At 40.9% G+C, this 24285-nt stretch overlaps 1 protein-coding gene across 2 annotated transcripts in view; it reads left to right on the top strand.

Moving 5' to 3' along the window:
• Window positions 1–765: 765 nt before the first annotated feature.
• TRPM4 (transient receptor potential cation channel subfamily M member 4) overlaps window positions 766–24285 on the top strand; it is a 260833-nt gene continuing 237313 nt past the window's right edge. Inside the window, exon 1 of one of the 2 annotated variants that reach the window (XM_072425747.1) lies at window positions 766–933. In XM_072425747.1, the coding sequence (XP_072281848.1) occupies window positions 907–933 (27 nt within the window). In that variant the 5' untranslated portion in view covers window positions 766–906. Of the gene's footprint in view, window positions 934–9881; window positions 9954–24285 lie in introns of those variants that run through there. The other variant, XM_072425748.1, reaches the window with a different exon arrangement.

The raw sequence follows: 24285 nt of genomic DNA on the forward strand, positions 1-24285 counted from the left end.
GAAGATTACCTTCTTTTTTGTGGAGGTGGGGGGGGGGGGTTTAACCCCTAATAAAAAAAAAAAGAAAAGGAAAGGTGAAGCCCCTTCCCTTCTGTCTTTATTGTCACAGCATTAAAGACAGAATGGGAGAGCAAAGCTTCCCGAGATACCCACGCCACACATCCCAGGAGGCTTCTGGCTGCTCATTCTGGGCAGAAGTAGCTTTTACTTCAATGGGGGGAAAAATGCACATCGGTATGTGCCGTGAGATCTGCACTCTTTTTTTCCCATTTAATGCAGGCTACAACACCCAATCTCTTGCCTGTGCACTGTGACATTGGGTGAGGTAGGCAGAAGATGGAAGAAGAGGAAAGAAGATGGCAGTACTTCCTCACAACCGGATGGCATCGAAACCCAAATCAGGAATCCTCTGCAGGGATTTAGGAAACTGTAAAAGTGAGGTTTTTTTTAGTTTAGTTCTGCTTTAAGAGTATAGTTTTCTTCTTATATACATTTTTATTTTATTTGCTTGATCACTGTCTGTAAGGTGGTATATTTTCTACTGAATCTACTGATTCTACAAGATTTAATCAACAACCAATTCTTCTACAATTTCTTGTATTGTAATGCTCACAACAGAGGAGTGGAAGAGTGACGTTTCTCTCCAGATAAGCCTTGCAATCCTGACAGACAGGTTCTCTGCAGGTGTGCGTGTTACATGAGAATAATAGGGTGGGGAGTGGGTGATGAGCTTGCTGTTGCCTGTAGGTGTGGCATACACAATAATAGAGCAACATTCAACAGCCTGGAACTTCAGATTCCGTATCACCTGATACCGACAAAGAAGCAACAGGAAACTATATGCAAGTCCTGCGGGTGGGAGAACAAATCGGCTACGCTGACCGGTAACACAGCAATCTGATAATCATGACCAGCACTATCGACAAAGACCAAGTAAGTGCGAGGAGCTCAGTGAGCGTTCCACTAGTTAAATGTTTCATGAAGTGCTCATCTGAGTATTGTTTTAGCCTATTTAAGTCGGTTGTAGTTTCGCTTACGCATATATAGTACATTTTTAAAGGTGTTACGTTGTATGCAGCAGCCTACGTGCAACTTGTTGCTATCTTAGTGATTGAAAATGTCATAATTTTTGCTTTCAAAACAGATGTTTAGTAAAACGTTATGTATCAAAACAGGTATTAAAGATGTAAAAAGTTGTCACCGTCAGATAATTGTCTTTTTAAGGGATTGCTTAAAAACAATATTTAAACACGCATAATTGTCTTCTTAGTCTGTGGAATAGTTTTTGGTGGGAATTTTGTACCTTAGCACCTAGGTCTGTGTACATTACAAAGCTCTATAGCATGAGGATGCAGCGCTCTGACAGGAAGATATCACTGAAAGATCTAAGAAACTAGAAGACAATACATCATAATGGCACCCCTCATACCATTTTTTGTACAATATCCTTTTATTATAGATATGTATGATCATATGTATGTATGTATGAATTATTATAGATTTGTATACTAGATAGATTGGTGTTGGAGGAGCAAGTCCCTATTAGAGGTTCCACAACAATAACCCTCCCTGTAACATAAATATTAGATCTTCCTATAACCTTAAAGTGGACCTTCCACACAATTAAATGGCTATTTATGCTGATCTGGGGAGAAAAAGGTGCACAGCCAACTTCTATATGTAGATGAAAAAAGTATTTGCTAGGTGTCCACAGCCCCTACACAAGGATTGTGTCATCGTTCTTCAAGTAAAAACCTATGGACTGCACAAGAGGCAAAATCTAGCTAGAAAAATCTCTTGCATTGGACTGGATTGTCTTTTTTGTGAGACTTCATCTGCTCATAAGGACATGACTCCTCAGGAAACTTCGCCAAAGAATGTTGGCTTTCATGCACAGCAATGTAAAAAACACAGGCAAAGCAAATATAGTCCAAACATTTTCAGGTACATACTTTACCTGTAAAAGATATTTTTGATAAACATAACTACAGCACTGACATAACTGGACTGCGGTTATATGTGGTAAATTTGTCTATGTGGTATATTTATATATATTTTGTGAGGTTAGGGGGATTAGCATATCACATGGCACTGTAAAACTTCCCTCCTATCTTGTCCCTGAGTCCTGTAATCATTTAAACAAATGGCAACCAAAGGTCTCTAAACAAAACTTCCTGGACCCCTTCCGCAGCAAGTAACCTGTTTTCAGAGGGACTAGGAGTATATCGGCATATCTATCTATGTATAATATACACATATTTAGGTATGTCTGTTGTTACAGAAACCTCCTGTGGATCTTCCTCAGCTGCTGGACTTTGAGGTTTTTTTTTCCATGCCTTGTTTTTGCTTGCTGTATGCAAAAATAATTTTATATTTAAATCAAGAACTTTGCTTTTTGTTTGCACACCTGTGAAAACATGGAAGACCCAGAAATACCAAGGTGACTTTGCACAGCATGTTCTCCGTTTCAGAGAAGCACCCAGCTATTATTTTCTTTTGTATAGGGTAGGAAAGATCAGAAAGACTGATCTTCATTTATTATCCTTGAAACACACATGAAGTGCTTGGGAAAATTCCCAAATCAAAGGAAAATACAGCTTTAACAGTTGTTACTGGCAAAAGAATGTCATTAAAAATGTATCCTCACATTTTAATGACCGAAAAGTTTTTTTTTTTTCCTTCTCTTTATTCTTGTAATCTTCTGCCATATTGATTGGCTGGGCCTAGATGTTGTAAATGCCATGCCAGAGTTCATTCAGATCCAGAAACTTGAGATTGCCAGGTTTCCTGTCTTTATTGACAGTTGCCAGAGCAATAAAGCATGTAAGAAATATTATTGCAGAAAGAAGATTGCCTGTCCCATTCTGCAATAATGACCTACTTGATCAAACATTTTTTTAAAAGTGGAACTTTAGTCCACTTTGATGTATACAATTAAGGGAAAAAACTTTTTCTTCAACCACTTTTTATTACCTACCTATATATTATTTCAGAAAAGAACATTCCCATTAAATGACCATTTCCATCAATCCCTACTGGCAACCCCATATTGTTGCCTATGATTGTAATAGTTAGATATCTCCAAGCTTACCAATCAAAAAATCTGTAATTTAAATGCCAAAAATGTTTTTTTTTTTTTGCCAAGGAAATCAATTTGTTCAAAAAGCATGTGTTGTACGTTATAGAAATCTGGTTATTTTCCACCATGGAAAATGTGAAGCAAATGCAGAATAATCAGCTAACTCCAACCTCCTGAATCCGGGGATACAAACATAATAATAGTTAAAAAACAAGTTTATCTGGTAAATTGTGCAACCCAGGGGAAATTAGGCATGTAAGGCTAAAAAAAGACAGGCATTTGGGTAAAAAGATTGCCTAGGTTTGAAAAGATTCTGGCTACAACAGGTTATACTTGTACCTGTGATTTCCTATAAAGTTATCATTTACAGACTGTGTACATAACTGTGCATTCTATGGTATCTCCCCCAGCATCATGTTTGAAAAGGAGACTCCAGTGGGTGCTATCGCTTGCATACTGGTGGTATGAGCCCCAAGAAAAAGCCAGTGTGCAATCTAAGCAGCAGCCTGGTCTTCTTCAGAGCCTCTAGTAGTGAGGATGTTGTGCTGCAGACTGCTGCCAGGTTGCCATCCTTGAGCATACCAGGGTAGGCAGAACAATGTGTGGTACCAAACTAACAAGCAGGAGAATAGTTGAGGCAGGCAGGTCAGGAACAATGCTAGGGGTCAAGAACAAGAAATCTAGAAAATAGACACTGGTGACACGGGTGGTCACTGAAGACATGGGGGAACACAGGAAACCCTGGAAGAGAAGGAAGACATGGGGGTCACTAAAGACAAAGGGAACACTGAAAGAGCACAAGAAAATAGACAGGAAAACAGCAGACTGGGCAACAAGGGGGTTAGCAGGGGAGCTTGATTTGAAAACACTCATTTAACCACCAGGTGAAGAGGAAATGCTCAGAGCTAGGGGCTCAGCAGTAGTGGAAGCACATTGCTCAAACACTAAGCACTGTGTCGGAGCCAGATAAATAGCCAAGGGTTATTAAGAGGTTATCCCATGATTGGCCATCAGGGGGGGCGGCACTGAACTAAGAGCAGGCATGCCCATTGGGCCAGAATTGCCTTCATGTGCATGAGAGAAGGAGGGGGTAAGTGTGACCCCTAATCTTCTGTCTGGCCCTTTTGCATTTTCTGAGATTTCATATCTAGATACATATCTAGTAGTTTGTAGCAGTATCACACTTCTAAACTGGAGAACGGCAGCATGGGAATATGTGATGTGGAGAAGTAACTAGTGCAACAACCAAAGATACACATCGAAATGTTTGCAGAATGAGAAGCCAGGCAGATCAAGGAAGAGAGGCACAATCTCTGTGTATCGAATGAAGAGGGGAGAGGCAGTGCAGGGTTGTATACTCTCACCTCTTATTCTGATTGTATATAAAGTGGTTTGTAATAGTTGCAGAAAGTTCAATCCTGATTTATTAAAACTCTCCAAGACTGTATAAGATAGATTATCACCCAGGTTTACCCATGATAGTCTAACCTTTTTCAGTCTTGAGCTTCCTTCATAGAGCCTGATTGTTATACTGGGGATAGACTGGTTAATGAGCAAAGAGCTTGTCTTTTGGGGTTAACTACCATGTTGATGCTCACAGCTCAGCAATGTGATGTAAAGGCTGGGGGGGCACGCGCAAGCTGTAAGAGAGTATGAACGCATGGTGCCCTGGCTCCGCAACATCTGAGTGTGCTGTCAGCTCAGCCAGTGTCTGCAATCTTCTGTCAGTGCAGACTGCTGAATCGTATGTGGCAAACTTCCAGGAAACCAACATGGGATAGACCCCAGGCTCTGCAATCTACTACTCCTAGCGCTGTGTGGCAATTGAACAAAGTGCTCGGAGCCTCCTCCACTGTTGACATGTTAGGTTGAAAAAGACATAGGTCCATCAAGTTCAACCACTAGGGAAATAAACATATCGCAGATATAAAACCCTATAAGACATAGTTGGTCCAGAGGAAGGCAAAAAAAAAAACCCTGGTACAATTTGCTTTAACGGGAAAAAAAATTCTTCCTGATTTCCATGAGGCAATTGGATGTTCCCTGCATCAACAGTCACTGTTATTTTTGAAGCCTTATTACCCAGTTATATTCTGTGCTTCTAGAAAAACACCCAGCTTTTTCTTAAAGCAATCTATAGTAGTTGCTGAAACTACTTCCTGAGGGAGCTGATTCCAAATGATCCAAAGTGAATAATGGGAAAGAGAGTTCTCTGTATGGACCATATATATTTATACAGGGTGACCATATCCCCCCTAAACGTCTCTTCTCAAGGGAGAAAAGATTAAGTTCAGCTAATCTCTCTTCATAACTGAGCTCCTCTATTCCTTTTCCTAATTTAGTTGCCCTTCTCTGCACTCTCTCCAATTTAACAACTTTTTGTGAACTGTTGCCCAAAACTGGACTGCATATTCCAGATGTAGTCTGACCAATGCTTTGTACAGAGGCAAGATTATGTCTCCATCTCTGTAGTCTATTCCTCTTTTAATACAAGAAAGTACTTTACTAGCTTTAGATATTACAGCTTTGTATTGCATGCTGTTATTAAGTCTATGATCTACCAGAACCCTCAGATCCTTTTCCATTTCTGTATTCCCCATAGACAGTATGAAGCATGCATGTTGTTAGCTCCCAAGTGCATATCTATTTTAAATGTCATTTGCCACTTGGCTGCCCAATCAAACAGTACATCCAGGTCTGCTTGTGGATTATAGACATAATTCCATGATTTAGTTTGGTGTCATCTGCAAACACAGGAATGGTACTTTTAATTCCAAACTCTATATCATTTATAAAGATGTTAAACAGTAAAGGTCCCAACACTGAACCCTGGGCTACACCACTAATAACCTTAGACCATTCTGAGTATGAATCATTAATTACAACTCTCTGGATTCGATCTCTAAGCCAGTTCTCTATCAATTTACAGATTGACTTTTCTAAACCTATTGGCAAAAGTCCAAGTACACTATATCAACTGTTATTCCACTGTCTACCTGTAAGTAATCTACTTACTTCCTCAAAAAAAAAGTAAATTTGTTTGACAACTTTTGTCTTTCTTGAAGCCATGCTGACTATCACTTCTAAGTGTTGTGTTTTCAAAAAAAAAAATGTTGAGCACCCTTATCCCTCTTGTTGTCCCCTCCCACTTTTTTTTTTTGTCATCAATTTAGTTCAAATATAGTTATGATAAAAATGATGGTAGTTTGTATGAGCTTCATGGAATTGAGATTGCAGCTTTCATTTTCTGGGAAACCCTCTCGCCTAGATTGTGTGTTTTTTTTTTTTTTTTGTGGGTGTGAGAAAGTGGAAGGTCTTTTAGTTATAGTGTCCTCCATAGTTTATGATGTAGCAAAGCCAGGAACTTTCCAGCAAGGGGGTGCTGGAAAGTTCCTGGCTTTGCTCTCTTCCAGATGAAATAGAAAAATGAGTGTGGGGGCATATGACAGCCTTCTTAGTACATAATTGTGCACATATCCAGTCTTTGCGATTGTTAAAACTGTGTTTTCCTTAAGTGAGAAGCTGTGATGGCAGAGGCACAAGCATGTTTCATGTCATTGGAGTTACGGGCCGTCATAAAGTTTTTTTTTTTTTTTTCTCCAGGGAAAGTCAGCAAAGGACATGCGCACACTTAGGTGTCACAAACACTAGGGGAGCAGTGTCCTTCCTACAGCACTGTCAAAACCTGGATATCTTGTTTCAGGACTGGGCATTTCACAGTTGAAGTTAAGCCCCGCAGTGGGAGCCCCCAACCTCAACTCACCTGGCAACCTGCGATGCTGAATATTGAGGAGCGGTGATTATCCGCAATAAAGATACTTGACAAAGATACCAGATACTTGACATCTCACAGGAGCGTGTTGGGTTTGTCACCACTATCCTAGACATGCGCTAGACAAACCCATGCGCTTTAGATGCAAGTTGAAGCATCTAAAGCTGTTTTGGCTCATTTTGAAGTTGCACAGGACTTTTTGGCTAGGTTGGTGACTGAGGATGAAACCTAGCTCCACATCTATGATCCTAAAACCAATAAATAAACAGTCAAAGGAATGGTGCCACAGGGCCCCCCCCCCCCCCCCCTGGCCAAAGATGTTCCAAACCCAGAAAGCAGCCAAAAAAGTAATGGTCTCTGTTTTCTGGGACAAAGATGGTATTGGTGGTGGAAAACCGACCTCAGGGCTCTAGTATCACTGGACAATATTATACTAACCTCCTGGACCAGCTGAAGGAGGCAAGATGAAACGCCATGGAAAGTTGACCAAAGGGATCCTTTTTTTTTGCAGGACAATGCACCTGCACACACATCCAACATTGTGGCTGCCAAATTGAACACCCTTGGTTTCCAATTGGTCCACCATCCCCCCTAACCTGACCTGGCCCCTTCGGACTAATATCTGTTCCCGAATTTGAAGAAACACCTGAAGGGGCAATGTTTTGAAGACATTTCTGATGCCAAAAATGCTGCTGGGAGCTGGTTTGTGGCCCAACCAAAAGACTTTTATTTGAACGGTCTAGAAAAGCTGTACCAAGTGCATCAGTCTCAGGGGGGAATATGTTGAATAAATGTGGTATTTGATAACTCTCTTCCTTCTGGGCAAAGCCAGGAACTTCTCAGCACCCCCTCGTATGTTCTTATTTTACACTGTGAACCCATTTTAGGAACTATTTACTTTATCTAATTGTATCTGCTAGTTTTATTGAAGAAAAAGTCTCAAACTGACCCGTTTTGCCATTTAGCTTCTTGGAAGCACAGGCTGCGTGTTGAAAAATATCAATAAAAGAGAAGATCTGTTTATAAAAATTTATTCCTGGATGACCGATACATTTCCTCCTGCTTTACTTTGTGGTCCCTCTGAAAAGAGGTTACTTACTGCAGGAGGAGTCCGGGAAGTTACGTTTGGTGACCTGCGGTTGCAATTTTAGTTAGGTTATTACAGGGCCCCGACTTTGGGATAGGACGGATGGATCTGGGTCAGCCTTCCCATTGCACTGAAGTACAAGGATTAGTGAAGCTCCTTTTTGGATGAAAAGTTATACTACAAACCTTTGATACCCATGAATACCAGGTGTCCTACTGGTGTAGCTGCTTGGGTGTCAGGACTTTATTTGCTAATCTAATGATAAAGTACGGCAGTTTATTGAACCACGCTGTTTGCTTTTGCGTTATGCTGCAATGAAGCCGTTTTGATTTAAGCCTCAATCACAATAAATTGACTTTGCTAACATACTACAGGGTCCTGCAATGTGCTAATACCCCTAACTTCACAACTGGTGCTCAGACTGCAGGCACTGTAGTTTTATTTATTTATTTTTTTTTTGGGGGGGGGGGGGTAAAGAAACTTTTAAAGGGACAGTGCCCCCCTTGTTTTCTTGCTAAAACAGAGCAACTTCTGCAGAAATTTGCCAGGACGTCAATACAATACAGCTGCAGCAGAGAGAGCTTAAGAGAAACCACCAGAGTGTAAAAGAAAAACCTGGAGGCACAGCTTTCTGCTATGACTGCTCAGTCCACTGAAGGACCAGCATGTGTCTTTGAGAGACTGCTGCAGCCTAGGCAACTTCTCTAGAGAAAGCCACTAAGTCATAGGCAAAGATCTCGCACCAGGGCAGGAATCTGTGATGAATAAACTTATTAACCTTGCAGTCAAATCTTTTGGATGATGTGAAGACCTATCTTACTATAAATGAAAGGATGATTAAGAAGGGTGGCCCCATGATAAGTGGCCTGGACTAATAGTGCATTTCCTGTCTAGGGATCCCCAGAAGGCATACCAAGACCTTAACCCAGTTGATGCCAAGGACTATGTTAAGCTAAAAGTAGAGATCCCAGCCCACCTAGGTGTCACCACTGTGGTTTATGCTCAGCAGGTACAAGTGAAGTACCAAGGCACCCTGCCACTCAGGACACAGATGCATGACTTTATCCAGCTAGTCACAAAATGGCTGCAACTTCAGAACCTGTTTGGGCCCCAGATGATAGAAAGGGTTGTGATGGATCAGAACATGCTCTTCCTGCCAGCTGTTGAAGTTATGGTGTCCCCCAGACAGCAGAGCAGCTGGGGGCGATGGTTGAAAGATACTGCTATGGAGGAGCTACTGTTGTGCAATATGGAGTCATTACCATGTGGAGGGTAAAGAAGTCCTCCTCACGGAGCCCTATGACCAGCACAAGAGGAACTGTCTGGGGGCCAGTTGTACACTTTCTGAGAAAGTCACCAAGTACCTTTCCACCCAAAGGAAGAAGATAGTACCATGTTGGAGGTGTCATGCCAGGAGAACACTTGAATTGTCTCTCATATCTTTCCAACTACAAAAGAGTTGTAGTTGCATGGCTTTAAAAAAATCAAAGCTCAGCTCATCTGTGTAATTCTTCTGGTCCTGCTGTGTTATTAATTCTAATTTCATTCAACTGTTGCTCGATCATATCATTTTTGAGACATTGTGGTTTGTGACAATGCTATCTCTATTTTGGACTTGAGCTTCACCATTTTCCTTTTTGTACAGCTGAAAAAAAGTATTTAGTAAATCTGCCTTTAACCCCAGTCACCAACGCAACATCAACAAATGACATTAGAATACCATACTGCATCCTCACAGAGCCCTTTATCCTGTACCCACCACGATATGCAACCTGACCCCTCAGCCTCACAGGGTTCTTCAGAGCCATATTTCAGCTCTCCTGGGATCCTAGCAAACTGTTAGGGCTCTTCCTACATGAGCGGACCTGACCTTCATGTTTTGCAGACATCAAGCAATACCTTGAGTTGGAGGTGAAGTCCCTCCCGTAAGATCTCACACAAGCCCTTCACAGAGTAGAGTTGCTTCTTAACACACATGAGCAAGCCATATGAGACCTCCAAGAAGCTTAATGCAAGTAAGTCTACATACTAGTACAATGTACTTTATTTTACAAAATGGGAAAGGGGGGGGGGGGGGATATTCTGAGGATTCAGGTGCTGCCAGAAGCTACAGGCCCTGACTAACTGAAGGACGCTCTTTGGGTATCCTGCAGCTGCACCCCTGGATTCTGTAAGGGACATCATTTTGCTGTGTCCACTACCACAAAGACAAGCAATTTAGGATAAGGTCAAGTCATCCTCAAAGATGGATTTTTATGGCACTTCTATTTTCATCTTCCCTGATCTTGTCAAAGATACCTTAGATGCCACCCACTATTCCCCTACTGGCCTTACTAGGAAAGACAGGTAATCCTTACCAATGAGGATGGTTGCAATGCAAGTTGTCAATTCACAAATGCACATTACATTGCATTCCTACAGGTAACATACCACTCATACGATTCTGTAAGACCATTCTCAAAATATTTTCTGAAGTGGTATTGGTATTATTCTGGGGAATCAAGGGGGTGGGCTAAATGGGCAGTTTCTGTTTAAAAAAAAAAAAAAAAAAAAAGAAATTGTATGACAAGTCATGCACTTGGATGAACATAAACTACCCCAACAAGCAGCAAGTTCCCTTTTTATTGTGTACACTGTTCAATCTACTGCAATTTCAGGTGGGTCCGCTGGTGGTGGCTGGTGATTTCAATCTGGCCTTGACTTTCCCACTCTTTAGGCATTTGTGCAAGCTAAACAATTGTAGCTTAAGGACAGCTTCCCCAGCCAATGTATGGGAGGCCCATAATGCGACTATTCGTAATAAACGTATTGACTATTGTACATGTAGGAAGGAAGGAACTATACCATGTTCATCTAGGTGAGATGACTGAATGGATGGCATTGAGGCATTCCGTAATGAAATCATATCTACAGAGGGATAGGCTTCCTAAACTACCCTAGGTTTCGCTGGTACCATTGGAAAGGGATATCACAGTTGGGGTGTTAAGCGCTGCAATCTGAGGTTCACCATCGAACAAGGCCCCAGGGATTTTAGATACTGTACAAGGCCCCCTGATGGATTTTGACTGCAGTACAGCACGATCAGGACTTCCTCCTACCCCATCTCTGTTCCTATGTTAATGGGTTGCCTGATGGGGTAGAGATGTGTGAGGAATCTATGTGCCCTTATCACTGTGCTCCTAAACCTAGGAATGACCCCAACAGCTGTGCTAGCTACTGCCACATTTTTTTTACTAAATGTGGATGTAAAGTTATAGCGAAAGTGCTAGCCATGAGATTGCAAAAGTTTCTTTCCCCCATTAATACATCTTGACCAGGCGGGGGTTCGTCCATGGCTGCGAGGCCAGGGCTAACTCTTTTCAGGTTCTTTCCCTCCTAAATTGTGCAAAGGTACAACCAGCTCTCTTTATTACCATCTACAAACACTGAAAAAGCCTTTGATTGGATGGACTGGTTGTTCTTCTCTACCCTCCTGAGACAAAAGATGCTTAACTGGAGAATGGCACCCTGTTTTTTCCCACACTGCACAGGATTATGTTATTGGTACCCTCTCTGCCCTTCTCAGTATTTAATGGCACCAGGCAGGTGTGTCCTTTATTGCCCCTGCATTTTGCAGTCTCTCTAGAGCCTTTTTTGGCTACAGTTCGGTTTAACCCCTCCACATTTTCAAAACATAAGATCTGGTCTTACTGATTTTTATCCGTATTATGTTGCTTCCATATGGAATAGTGTAAATTAGAATTTTAATGCACACTCTAAGCAGTGGGTCTCCTTGGAAGTGGAGCTAGGTGCAACAGTTTTGGTGACTGCCATATGGATACCCAAACAATACCGTGCCTTGTCCCCCAGAATCCTCTGCACTGACAGTACCTGTGCTTCATTGGTGGGACAGCCTTCACAGGCAACAGGGTTGAGTGTTTAACTCGCCCCTCCAGGCTACCAGAGGTCATCTATTCTTCTACCAGGTCTTCAGAACTTCATTCTGGGACAGTCCCTTGATTTCTCCTTTGCCATTACTGATAAGGTCCATCCCCTCCTGGAAGTCATTCCAGCAGAATCTCTTTTGATGCACCACTGGCTCACTGTTTGGCTTGTGAAACAAGTGGACTTTTAATCAAGTGGAGTTAGAAAAAACAGGAATGGTGTTTGCATAACTGTCAGTTTTGTTTTAACAGCTTTTTTTTTTCCTTGCTGACCTCCAAGGGGGAGTGGTCAAGGCTTCCCAGGTGATTTTGAGTTCCTGTGGCACTCATTTTGAGCTTGCTCACTGTTTTGCTTGTGAAAATCAAGTGGAGTTAGAAAAAACGGGAGTTATATCCTTATAGTAAGCACAAGCTGTAAGTAAACATTTTTAATTCCTTGTAAACAAACATTGTTACTGGGAATATGAGTGGTAGCAAGGTGGAAGGTTTGGTTCAGTGTACAGTCTGCCATATGTATGCACAAATGGAGCAACAGCTCCTAGGTGAATACCACTGTGACAGATGTAAGCAAGTCGCCATTCTGTTATCTCGCATTGGAGAGCTAGAGAAGCGCATTGCAACACTGAAATCACTGGATCACCTTGAGAGGAGTCTTCTGCTCACTGAGCAGGCAGTTATTGGCTTAGATGTGGAGGATGGAGAAGTTAGTCAGGATGAGCATGTAGGGAGTTGGGTTAATGAAAAGGAAGGCCAGCCCTAGGTTTGAGCACCCCAACATGTTTGCAAAGTTATGTGAAGATGTGCAGGTGGCAGACCCAGTGTTGGCAACTCTAGATGTTACTGCTACCCCTAACAGCCAGGAGAGCAGCACATCTAGTAGTGGTGGGGAGGGAAACGCAAGAAGGAAAAGACAATTGGTTGTCATAGGGGATTCTATCATCAGGAGGACTGATAGAATAGTTTGTCGCCAGGATCCCTTCAACCGAATGGTTTGCTGTCTCCCTGGTGCCAGGGTTCGGCATGTGGTGGACCGAGTAGAAAAACTACTGGGGAGGGCTGGACAGGACACAGTCTTGGTCTTGTTGGAACCAATGACAATGTAAATGGAAGATGGAGGATCCTTAAAAATCAGTCTAGGGAACTAGGTTTCAAATTGAAGAAAAGGACCTCCAAGGCTATATTCTCTGGAATATTGCCTGTGCCATACGTAACACAGGAAAGGCAGAAAGAGTTTAGGCAGCTAAACGCATGGCTTAAGTCCTAGTGTAGAAGGGAAGGGTTTGGGTTCATTGAGCACTGGGCTGACTTTTCATTGGGATACAACCTGTATGCCAGAGATGGTTTGCACCTAAATGAAAGGGGGTCAGCTGTGCTAGGAGAAAGATTTAGGGGAATGGTGGAGGGATATTTAAGCTAGGACAGAGAGGGGGGTGGGACAGTCAAATAAGGTGGCAGACAGGTTAGTCGGGGGTCAGACACTAGTGGAGGGTGGATTGGGGATAGTTGGGAGGAGGATTATGGATAATTGTAAGGAGCTTCCCATGTTACAAACAAACATTGGATTGTGCAGTACTAGTTTATATTGAAAAACAAAATGATTTGGCAAACAAGGATGGTAAATTCAGCAATGATTTAAAGAGCCTGTTCACCAATGCTAGAAGTCTAGCAAACAAGATAGAGGTAATGAGTGAAAAGAATTATAACTTGGTTGGTATTGCTAAATCCTGGCTTTGTTCTTCACATGACTGGGCTGTCAATATTCCTGGGTATACTCTCTTTCGTAAAGACAGAGTCAAGCGAAATGGTGGTGGTGTCTGTATGTGAGAAGCGATCTGAAAGTGAATGTGAAAGAAGAAATTGCGGAGGGAACAAGCAATGAGGTTGAGGCATTATTTGTGGAGTTGAATGTGGGGTTGACTAACACATAATTCATTATTGGAGTATGCTATAGGCCCTACAGTGCTAAGGATGAAATAGAAAATCAACTACTAGCACAGATAGAAAAAGCAGCAAAAAATTGTAGTGTTTTAATCATGGGAGATTTCAACTACCCTGACATTGACTGGAGTAATGGCACTATAGGAACAGCAAAAGGAAGAACATTTTTGAATTTAATACAAGATAATTTTTGGCACAGTTTATAGAAGCGCCAACTAGAAATTATACTCTGTTGGACCTAGTTCTTTCTAACAATGCAGAGCTTATAACAAATGTGCAAATAAAAGAGAATCTGGGTAGCAGTGACCATAATATGATTTCATTTAATGTTAGCTGTAAACAGGAAGCAAAAACAGGAAATAAAAACATTTAATTTTAAGAGCAAATTGTCCATTATTAAGGGCGGCTCTCTGTGACTTGGACTGGGAGACAATATTGTCCTCAAAGAATGCAGAACAGAAATGGGAATGTTTCAGGTCTGTTCTACAAAAGCAAACTGAAAAATATATTCCAATGGATTAAAAGTTTAAGAGGCTATAATTAAAACGTATGTGACTTACAGCTGATGTTAAAAAAGCCATAAGGAACAAGAAAAGGGCATTTCAAAAATATAAAAATGAAGGATCACCTTGTTATGTCACGAATATAATTTGTGACAGTTTATGCAAATATTGAGGGGTTCAATTTGAAGTGTACAGAGATAACACAAAGACTTGAAAGATTATACTATTTAATAATAAAGACAGATAGATAAAACAATGCAGTTACAAAGACTTGGATATAAGAAAAATACTTGGCTGCGGAAGTGAGTTGCACTCATCCAAGGAGTCTTCCAAATTAATGGCTTGGCAGATGATCAAAAAACATGTTGCATACCGTTAGTTCTGGTCAAGACTAGGTAATTAGGATGACCTCATATATGGTATACATATACCAGTATATACTGGTAAAGCATTATTGTTGGTGAGACATAATTGATATTAAATAAATTGTGCTAACCCAACACTCCACTCCCTGGCTTGCCAACATCATAATGAAATACCAACAGTATGAAAAGGCAGAACTTTCAGTGTTGAATTAGTACACTTAGTTATAAAACAGAAAAACAAACCAACACATAAATAATTAGCATAACAATTACTATATACCATAAAACATGTAATATAGCTTCACTCTTAATCCCAACCCTTAAGAATCAAATGACAGGATTTAACCAGGATTAGCAATTTGGCCATTTTTGATTTCAGTCACTCTTTTATTCCATCGGAGTATATTTGATTCCTGTTTTTGTATAATATAACGTTCCCATAAACAAAATGTCCTGTGTAAAAGTACCTCCGGTGGTACTAGAATGGCAATACATGGCATAGTTCTAGCTGACGATGGACTATGAGTACATATCCAGCAGTCCGTCCTATTCATCAGCTGGGCATACCGGTGAAGCATATACAATAATTTATTTTCAAGAGTGTCCTGTATAAGATGTTGATAATCAGAATCCACTCCAAGTCATAGTGAAACCAATTAGAGCCACCAAGATTGGAACTAGTCTGTGGGAAGGAAAATAAACAGGGTTAACATCAACATCTCTGAGTTTTACATTAGTATTAGCTTTTAGTAGCAAATACTTCATCTTTCTTCTTACTTTCCCTTCCTCTATCTAATATACTGGATATTATCCATATCCATGCAAATAATCACATAACATTATTGAAAAATGTCTTGGGTCAAGTCACTGATATATCAGTCAAGCAGTGCGTCACACCTGTCACATCATCTTTTTATGTATGCCTGATAGAATACGGTAGTCCAGTTTATACAAACTCACAGTTTTTCTCCCACAATGGACCCCCAAAAAAGTCTATCTTGTGCTCTAATTGAGTTTACTTTTTAACAATAAAAACTAGTTCAGAAAATACTTTGTTGTCCCTAACCTAACATGTGAAAGAATGGTGTACTACCCCCACCACCCACTGATTTAACAAAAATGAGGCCTGTGACACAACCCAAACCCAATCTATCCATGTATTTGTGGGGGTCAGCTCTTTTTTGTTTGAGCAGGCCATTATAACTTTCATTAAGTCTAGATGAACTTGCAGTATCTTCAATTTTCAAGTCCACTGCATGTATTTCAGCATATCAGCTAAACCCTCCCTCTCAATCTGATAAAACATTGTCTCTGTGGAGGGTTGAAAAGCAGTAGTAGTCCAAATGTGGGCTTTTGGTGTGACCATAGCTCAACCATCAGTGTATCACACAATTATTTATTCATCTGCTGTCCAATGCTCCCAATCTGAAGCCTCTTGGCAAAGTTTCCCATCAATCATAATCACAGGTGCTTCCATTTCAACAGGTGCAGTCACCAGTCCCGCTAACTGTGGATTCAAAATGGGTGATTCCTGAGCAGAAATACCACCACTTTAACTTAACTCTGTCTGTTTTACCACTGGTTGTTGTTTGGTACTTCATCTAGAGCTGTTCCAGATAAGAAATTGGTGGAAGCTTTTCTAGAGCAACCAATCCATGACAAATCATTGAGCTGTGTGGGTAACATTGTAATAATCCAATTGTGGCATGTTGTCTTCCATCCCAGGTAAACACAAATTGATCTTGAGACTCTCCATCAATGGTCTTTGGAAAGAAAATGTTTGATAAATCAAGTACCATATGCCACTCCCCCACTGTCTGAGCAACAGTCTCTACAAGTGTCGCCATATCCAAATCAGCAGCAGCCAATTGATGGACCGTTTTTTTTAAACTCTTGATAGTCAGTGGTCATCTTGTAGTATCCATCAAGTTTATTTACTGGAAAAACAGGAGCAATAAAAGGACTGACTGATGGTCTGAACACTCCAGCTTCCAACAGGGCCTGAATAGTCTCTGTAACTTTATTATGTACCCCAATATTGCTTTAAATAAACTGGGTGCTTCAGAGGTAGAATGTACACTGATGTCCATTTAGCCTGACCCCTCACAATGAGTTTGACTACAAACACTGAGAAACAGACTGAAGTACCAAACACATACATCCCTGTCATTGTATGGATAGTCTGACCCTGTAAGATATCCATTTCTGTTATGTTTGTCAATTCAGATGTAAATATGTTGGCATTAAAGACAGGACCATTGCCTATTTGTAGTCTTCAGGGAACCTTAGAAGCCCATGTAATCTGACTTCCCTCCGCTGTCACCCATGTAGTGTCTGTATTTTGATCAGTGGAGCAGGGGAGTTATGCTTTAGTCAGATATATATAGATTGTGGTACCCCCCACCCTTTTTCTCTCTTGGAGGGTGTATGTGTTGTAACATAATCATATAAAGCTGTTTGTGCCCCCCATGTGGGTTGTTTCTTTTCTGGGGAGGTGTAGAAGGAGGGGTTATTTTTTTTTCTACATTACTAGACGACACCTTCTTGAGTTTGGCTGGCTGTAACTTCCCTCTATCCTTCAGTTGTTTCCAGCACTTGAACAGATCAAAAGTAGGAATCCCATCAATGTCTGCTTTGGGAACACCACTGTTAAGCAGATCAAGAAACAACTGTTTTCTGGTCATTTTAAACCTCTTTATGAAATCTCCCTTTTCTGTCTTTTGTATTGGTCTTTGCATATGTCCTGGTCCTTTTTCAATCTCCTCTAACTGACCCATTAATGTAGCTGCTTCATGCACATTCCCTTGCCTCCCATCCGAAGCACTTAATACTGTAAATAATGCAGGGCGTAAATGTTGTGGTGCTGTCTTAAGGACTTTCTGTCTCATTAAAGGAGTAAATTGGGACATGTCTGGCCCCACCCAAGTGGTAGATACCCCATAACGTCCATCTAAAGGAAGGGGATCCCTAACCAATCCTGTAATACACCCAGCCTCTCGTACTCTCAGAATCCCCTCACCCAATGTATGCCAAAAAGATACATCCATAAGTTCTGTTGGAGTCTCATATACGTGGGCCACAGAGTCTCTAATCAAATGCAACAAACTAAAGGGGCGATCAGTATTGTGTGCCCTGTGCATTTGAAGACGGACTCAGGAGTCAAAGGATACACTTCCCAGTTTAATTGCTTCAGTATTAGTCAGCAATACACCATCTCCACCCTGATCCCAAATTCGCAATAACCAAATCAAAATTCCTTCTCCAGGTATCTGTCTGTATTTCTGTCCTAGCTCATTCAGCTCCCCTGCAGTATATGAACGAGTCTCCTCTGTCATATTTTGTTCTGCAGACGGTCCCTGTGGTGGTCTCATGTCTGTATCGCCATTAGTTCCAGTCATTCCACCCAATCTCTCCCTCACTTCACGTCTCTGTCTAGTTGTCACTATTGGTCTCACAAATTCCTCTGTCTCTTCAATCTCAATTTCTTCATCTGACTCGGAAGACCCTGACCAATATTCAACCTCCTCCCATTTTCCTCTTGAAATCAATGCTCTAACATGCAACTTAGCCCCTTCTCTGGTAAGAGGCCATTTCTTACGACACTGTTTTCTCTTCACAGCATTAACTACATACTTTGAAAACTGTGAAACAACTTCCTCTCTCTGCATATCAGTATCAGGCAAACACATTCTCAATAGAGATAATTGCTCTGTAACAACCTGCAGTTGAGATTCCAATATCTCTCTTTTCTGTCTCGGCTTGGAGCGCCTGAAAACACAGCCATCCCACCTGTGCAGCAGCCTTCTGCTCCTTTTTGTCATACCGAGACAGATCTAATTCCCTCACTCACTGGCAGAGATCTGCCAATTGGATCGGTGCAACATATTTATTACACTCGCAAGCAATTGGGTTCCACTGTCCAGATGTGGACACCCAACTTGGGAGTGGACTCGCACTCTGATCATCTTGCAACTTTCTTTTACCCCAGCTAAACAACTTCTGCATTCTATTCTGATTGCACTATGACTTGCAATACAAAAAACAAAATAATAAATCAGCACAAACACAATCAAAATTCTTCTCCCACTATCAATTTTATCATCAATATCTCTAGCTTGCACACATCGAACCCACATCGTACCAAGTGTTATGTCACGCATATATTTGTGACAGTTTATGCAAATATTGAGGGGTTCAATTTGAAGTGTACAAAGAGAAATAACAGAAAGACTTGAAAGATTAAACTATTTAATAATAAAGACAGATAGATAAAACAATGCAGTTACAAAGACTTAGATATAAGAAAAATACTTAGCTGCGGAAGTGAGTTGCATTCATCCAAGGAGTCTTCCATTATGTATGGCACTTTGTTTTTAACTACTCAGGAACTAAGACAACGGCCAGTGTTTGACCTGTACTGACCAATGATCATCCCTTAAACCAATATTTTACCTTATAAGGATACCAGGTAAAGGATATTCTGCATTCCTTTAGGATGACCTCATATATGGTATACATATACCAGTATATACTGGTAAAGCATTATTGTTGGTGAGACATAATTTATATTAAATAAATTGTGCTAACCCAACACACCCTTATCATTTGAAAACTATAAAGAATGTAACAAAAGATGTAAAAAGGAGATAAAATGTGCAAAACTTCAAAATGAAAGACTGATTGCAAAGGAAAGTAAAGCAAACCCCCAAAAATGTTTCAAATATATTAATAGCAAAAAGTCCAGATCTGAGCATGTGGGCCCCTTAACGATTGTCGCTAGGTTGGTAACTGGGGATAAAGACAAGGCAGATTTACTAAACACTTTTTTTTAGCTCTGTGTACATGAAGTAAAATGGCAGAGCTCAAGTCCAAATTCATAAAAGCAATGCCACTGCCTTAAATGAGTCACATGGGCTCAGAATTGACATAATTGAAAAACAGCTGGGAAAAATTAAGGTTGACAAAGCACCAGGACCTGATGGTTTACATCCACGTGTCCTCAAAGAGCTGAGCTCAGTTATTTCAAAGCCATTATTTAAAATTTTTAGAGACTCTTTAGTCACTGGCAAGGTACCAATGAACTGGTGAAAAAGGCCAGTGTGGTTCCTATCTTCAAAAAGGGAGCAAAGTCATTACCAGGTAACCACAGACCCGTTAGTTTAACGTCCATAGTTGGAAAGGTCTTAAGAGAGTTTGATAAAGAGCCACATAGAGAAGTTTCTGATAGAAAATAATATTATAAGTGATAGTCGGCATGGCTTCAAGAAAGACAGAAGTTGTCAAACAAATTTACTCTCTTTTTATGAGGAAGTAAGTAAACAGGTAGACAATGGAATAGCAGTTGATATAGTGTACTTGGATTTTGCTAAAGCATTTGACACTGTACCCCACAGACGGTTAATATGCAAGTTAGGGTCGATGGGTTTAGAAAAGTCAATCTGTAAATGGATAGAGAACTGGCTTAAAGATTGCATCCTGAGAGTTGTAATTAATGATTCATACTCGGAATGGTCCAAGGTTATTAGTGGTGTACCCCAGGGTTCAGTGTTGGGACCTTTACTGGTTAACATCTTCATAAATGACCTAGAATTTGGGATTAAAAGTACCATTTCTGTGTTGGAAGATGACACCAAACTATGTAATGGAATTAAGTCCATACAGGATGTCTATAATCTACAAGGAGACCTGGGTGTACTGTTTGATTGGGCAGCAAGTGGCAAATGACATTTAATATTACATAAATGTAAAATTATGCACTTGGGAGCTAACAACATGCATGCTTCATACTGTCTAGGGGGAATAAATTTGGAAAGGGCAGAAATGGAAAAGGATCTGGGGGTTCTGGTGGATCATAGACTTATTAACATCATGCAATGCCAAGCTGCAATATCTAAAGCTAGTAAAGTACTTTCTTGTAATAAAAGAGGAATAGACTGCAGAGATGGAGACATAATCCTGCCCCTGTACAAAGCATTTGTCAGACTACATCTGGAATATGCAGTCCAGTTTTGGTCACCAGTTCACAAAAAGGACATTGTGGAATTGGAGAGAGTGCAGAGAAGGGCAACTAAATTATTAAAGGAATGCTGGAGCTCCGCTATGAGGAGAGATTAGCTGAACTGAATTTATTCTCCCTTAAGAAGAGACGTTTAAGGGGGGATATGATCACCCTGTATAAATATATAAACGGTCTATTCAGAGAACTCTCTTCCTCATGATTCACTTTGAGATCATTACAAAGAAAAAGAGGGTACTCTTTGCGTCTGGAGGAAAAGGAGATTAAGCTGCGGATAAGGAAGGGATTCTTTACTGTAAGGTCTGTGAAAATGTGGAACCGGCTCCCTCAGAGTAGTTTCAGCAACTACTATAGATTACTTGGAGAAAAAACTAGATGTTTTTGTAGAAGCACAGAATATAACTGGGTATTAAGGCTTTAAAGTAAAAATAACAGTGACTGTTGATCCAGGGAACATCCGATTGCTTCATGGAATCAGGAAGGAATTTTTTTTTCCCTGTTAAAGCAAGTTGTACCAGGGTTTTTTTTTTGCCTTCCTTTGGACCAACTATGTCTTATAGGGTTTTATATTTGGGATATGTTTATTTGCCTAGTGGTTGAACATGATGGCCTTATGTCTTTTTTCAACCTGAACTACTATGTAACTGTCAGTATGTACAACTGCACCACTATTGCCACGCTTCCCCATCCCAATTATAGTCAAAATCTCCAAAATGCCCCCTGGCACGACTGCTGGAGAAGGAGGGGAGGCCCGCTAACGTTGTTTTCCAGCTCAATTAAATATCGTTGCATCTGAAAACCCAGGCCCTTCTCCTTATGTGTATCAATAGGAACAAGAGTTCTCTAAGACGTTCTCAGAGTCCCAGGTTTTCACCATGTTGTGCGTAGCACATAGATCTTCTATTTGTGCCAGGATACAGGAGGGTAACTACAAATTACTAGCTAGATGGTACTATGTCTCCACAAATGTCACCACTTTGGTGGGAGGGCTTTGGAGCCAGGAGTACTATGGCTCACATATTGTAGTATTGCACCATTATCCAAAGATATTTGTAAAGGGTGTCAGAATTCACTCTTGGCTGGTGGAAGCAAGTGGCTTGGAAACAAGTGGAGTGAGAAAACAAGTTGTTTTCTGATATTGTGCAGTTGTCTGTTTGACTGTCAGTTTTTGTTTTAAATAGCTTTTTTTTTCCTCTTTCTTTGTTGACCTCTAAGGGGGAGTGGTCAAGATTTCACAGGTCTAAGGGGGAGTGGTCAAGATTTCACAGGTAGATTTTAAATTCTAGGCAGACTCACTTTGAGCTTGCTCACCTTTGGCTGGTAAAACAAATGGCTTGGAATCAAGTGGAGTTAGAAAACAGGAGTATGAAAACAAAAGGAGTTGAATCCTTTTAGTAAATACAAACTGTAAGTAAACGTTTTTAACTCCTTGAAAACAAAACATTGTAACTGGGAAAATGAGTGGCAGCAAGGTAGAAGGTTTTGTTCAGTGCCCAATCTGCCATATGTACTCACAAATGAAGCAGGTGAATATTGCTGTGACAGATTGTGAGCCCTTCTGGTACCTCGCATTGGAGAGCTGGAGAAGCGCTTTGCAACTCTGAAATCACTGGATCCCCTTAGGAAAGGTCTCCCGCTCACTGAGCAGGTAGTTAATGGCTCAGATGTGGAGAGGTTAATAAGGATAAACATATAAGGAGTTGGTTTACTGTAGTTAGAGGGAGTAGTGGGGGCACTCCAAAAAGGAAGGCCAGCCCTGTGTTTGAGCACCCTAACAAATTTGCAAAATTATGTGAAGATGTGCAGCTGACATACCCAATGGTGGCAACTCTAGATGTTACTGCTACCCCTAACAGCCAGGAGAGCAGCCCATCTAGTTGGAGTGGGGAAGGCAATGCAGGAAGGTGTAGACAATTGGTTGTCATAGAGGGTTCTATGATCAGGAGGACTGATAGAAAAGTTTGTCGCCCAGATCACTTCAACCAAACGAATTGCAATCTCTCTGGTGCCAGGGTTTGGCATGTGGTGGACCGAGTGGACAAATTACTGGGAGGGGCTGGGCATGACCCAGCTGTCTTGGTCCATGTTGGAACCAATGACAGAATGGATGTAAGTTGGAGGATCCTTAAAAATCAGTTTAAAGAACTAGGTTTTAGTTTGAAGGAAAGGACCTCCAAGGCTATATTTACTGGAATATTGTTCGTGCCAAGCGCAACACAGAAAAGGCAGAGACAGCTTAGACAGCTAAACACATGGCTTAAGTCCTGGTGTAATAGGGAATGGTTTGGGTTCTTAGAGCACGGGGCTGACTTTTCATTGGGGTACAACCTATATGCCAGAGATGGTTTTCACCTAAATGGAATGGGGTCTGCTGTGCTAGGAGAAAAATTTAGGGGAATGATGGAGGGATATTTAAACTAGAACAGAGGGGGATGGGACAATTAAAATAAGTGGCAGGATGGTCAGACAGAGGTCAGCCACTAGTGGAGGGTGGATTGAGAATGGTTGGGGGGAGGGTTATGGATAAATTAATGGAGCTTCCATTAATTTATCCATAAATTGAGCAGTACTATTTGTACTAAAAAACAAAATGATTTGGCAAACAGTGATGGTAAATGCAGCAATGGTTTAAAGAGCCTGTGTCACCAATGCTAGAAGTCTGGCAAGCAGAGAGGAGTTGGAAGCTTTATTGAATGAAGAGCATTATGACTTAGTTGGTGTTTCTGAATCCTGGCTTTGTTCTTCACATGACTGGGCTGTCAACATTCCTGGTTATACTCTAATTTGTAAAGAAGGAGTCAAAGGAAAAGGTGGTGGTGTCTGCCTGTATGTGAAAAGTGATCTGAAAGTGAATATGAAAGAAGAATTTGTTGATGGAGCAAGCAATGAGGTTGAGACATTATATGTGGGGATGAATAACACACAATTATTATTGGAGTCTGCTGTAGGCCCCCCAGTGCTAAGGAAGAAATAGAAAATCAACTACTAGCACAGATAGAAAAAGCAGCAAAAACTGGAAAGGTTTTAATCATGGGAGATTTCAACTGCCAGGACATTGACTGGAGTAATGACACTACAGGAAAAGCAAAAGGGAGAACATTTATGAATTTATTACAAGAGAATTTTATGGTACACTTTAAAGAAGCCCCAAGAGAATCTGGGTAGCAGTAACCATAATATATTTTCATTTAATGTAAGCTGTAATCAGGAAGTAAAAACAGTAAAGATAAAAACATTTAAATTTAAGAGAGCAAATTTTAAATTTTTAGAGAGTGGCTCCCTGTGACTTGGACTGGGAGACTATATTGTCCTCAGAGAACACAGAACAGAAATAGGAATGTTTCCAGTCTGTTCTACAGAAGCGCACTGAAAAATGTATTCCAACGGGTAATAAAATTAGGAGGTTAAAATTAAAACCTCACAGCTGATGTTAAAAAAGCCATACAAAAAGCCCCTCAAAATTTTTCAAATATTTTAATAGCAAAAAGATCAGTTATGAGCATGTAGGCCCCTTAACCCCCTAAGGGGTGTTCCCGAGTGTGACTCGGGGCCGGAAAAATTGCAAAAAGCGGTAATCCCGAGTCACACTCGGGGTACCTTTG

The sequence above is a fragment of the Pyxicephalus adspersus genome, chromosome 11 (genome assembly GCF_032062135.1).
Source record: "Pyxicephalus adspersus chromosome 11, UCB_Pads_2.0, whole genome shotgun sequence".
In the NCBI taxonomy this organism is placed as follows: Eukaryota; Metazoa; Chordata; class Amphibia; order Anura; family Pyxicephalidae; genus Pyxicephalus; species Pyxicephalus adspersus.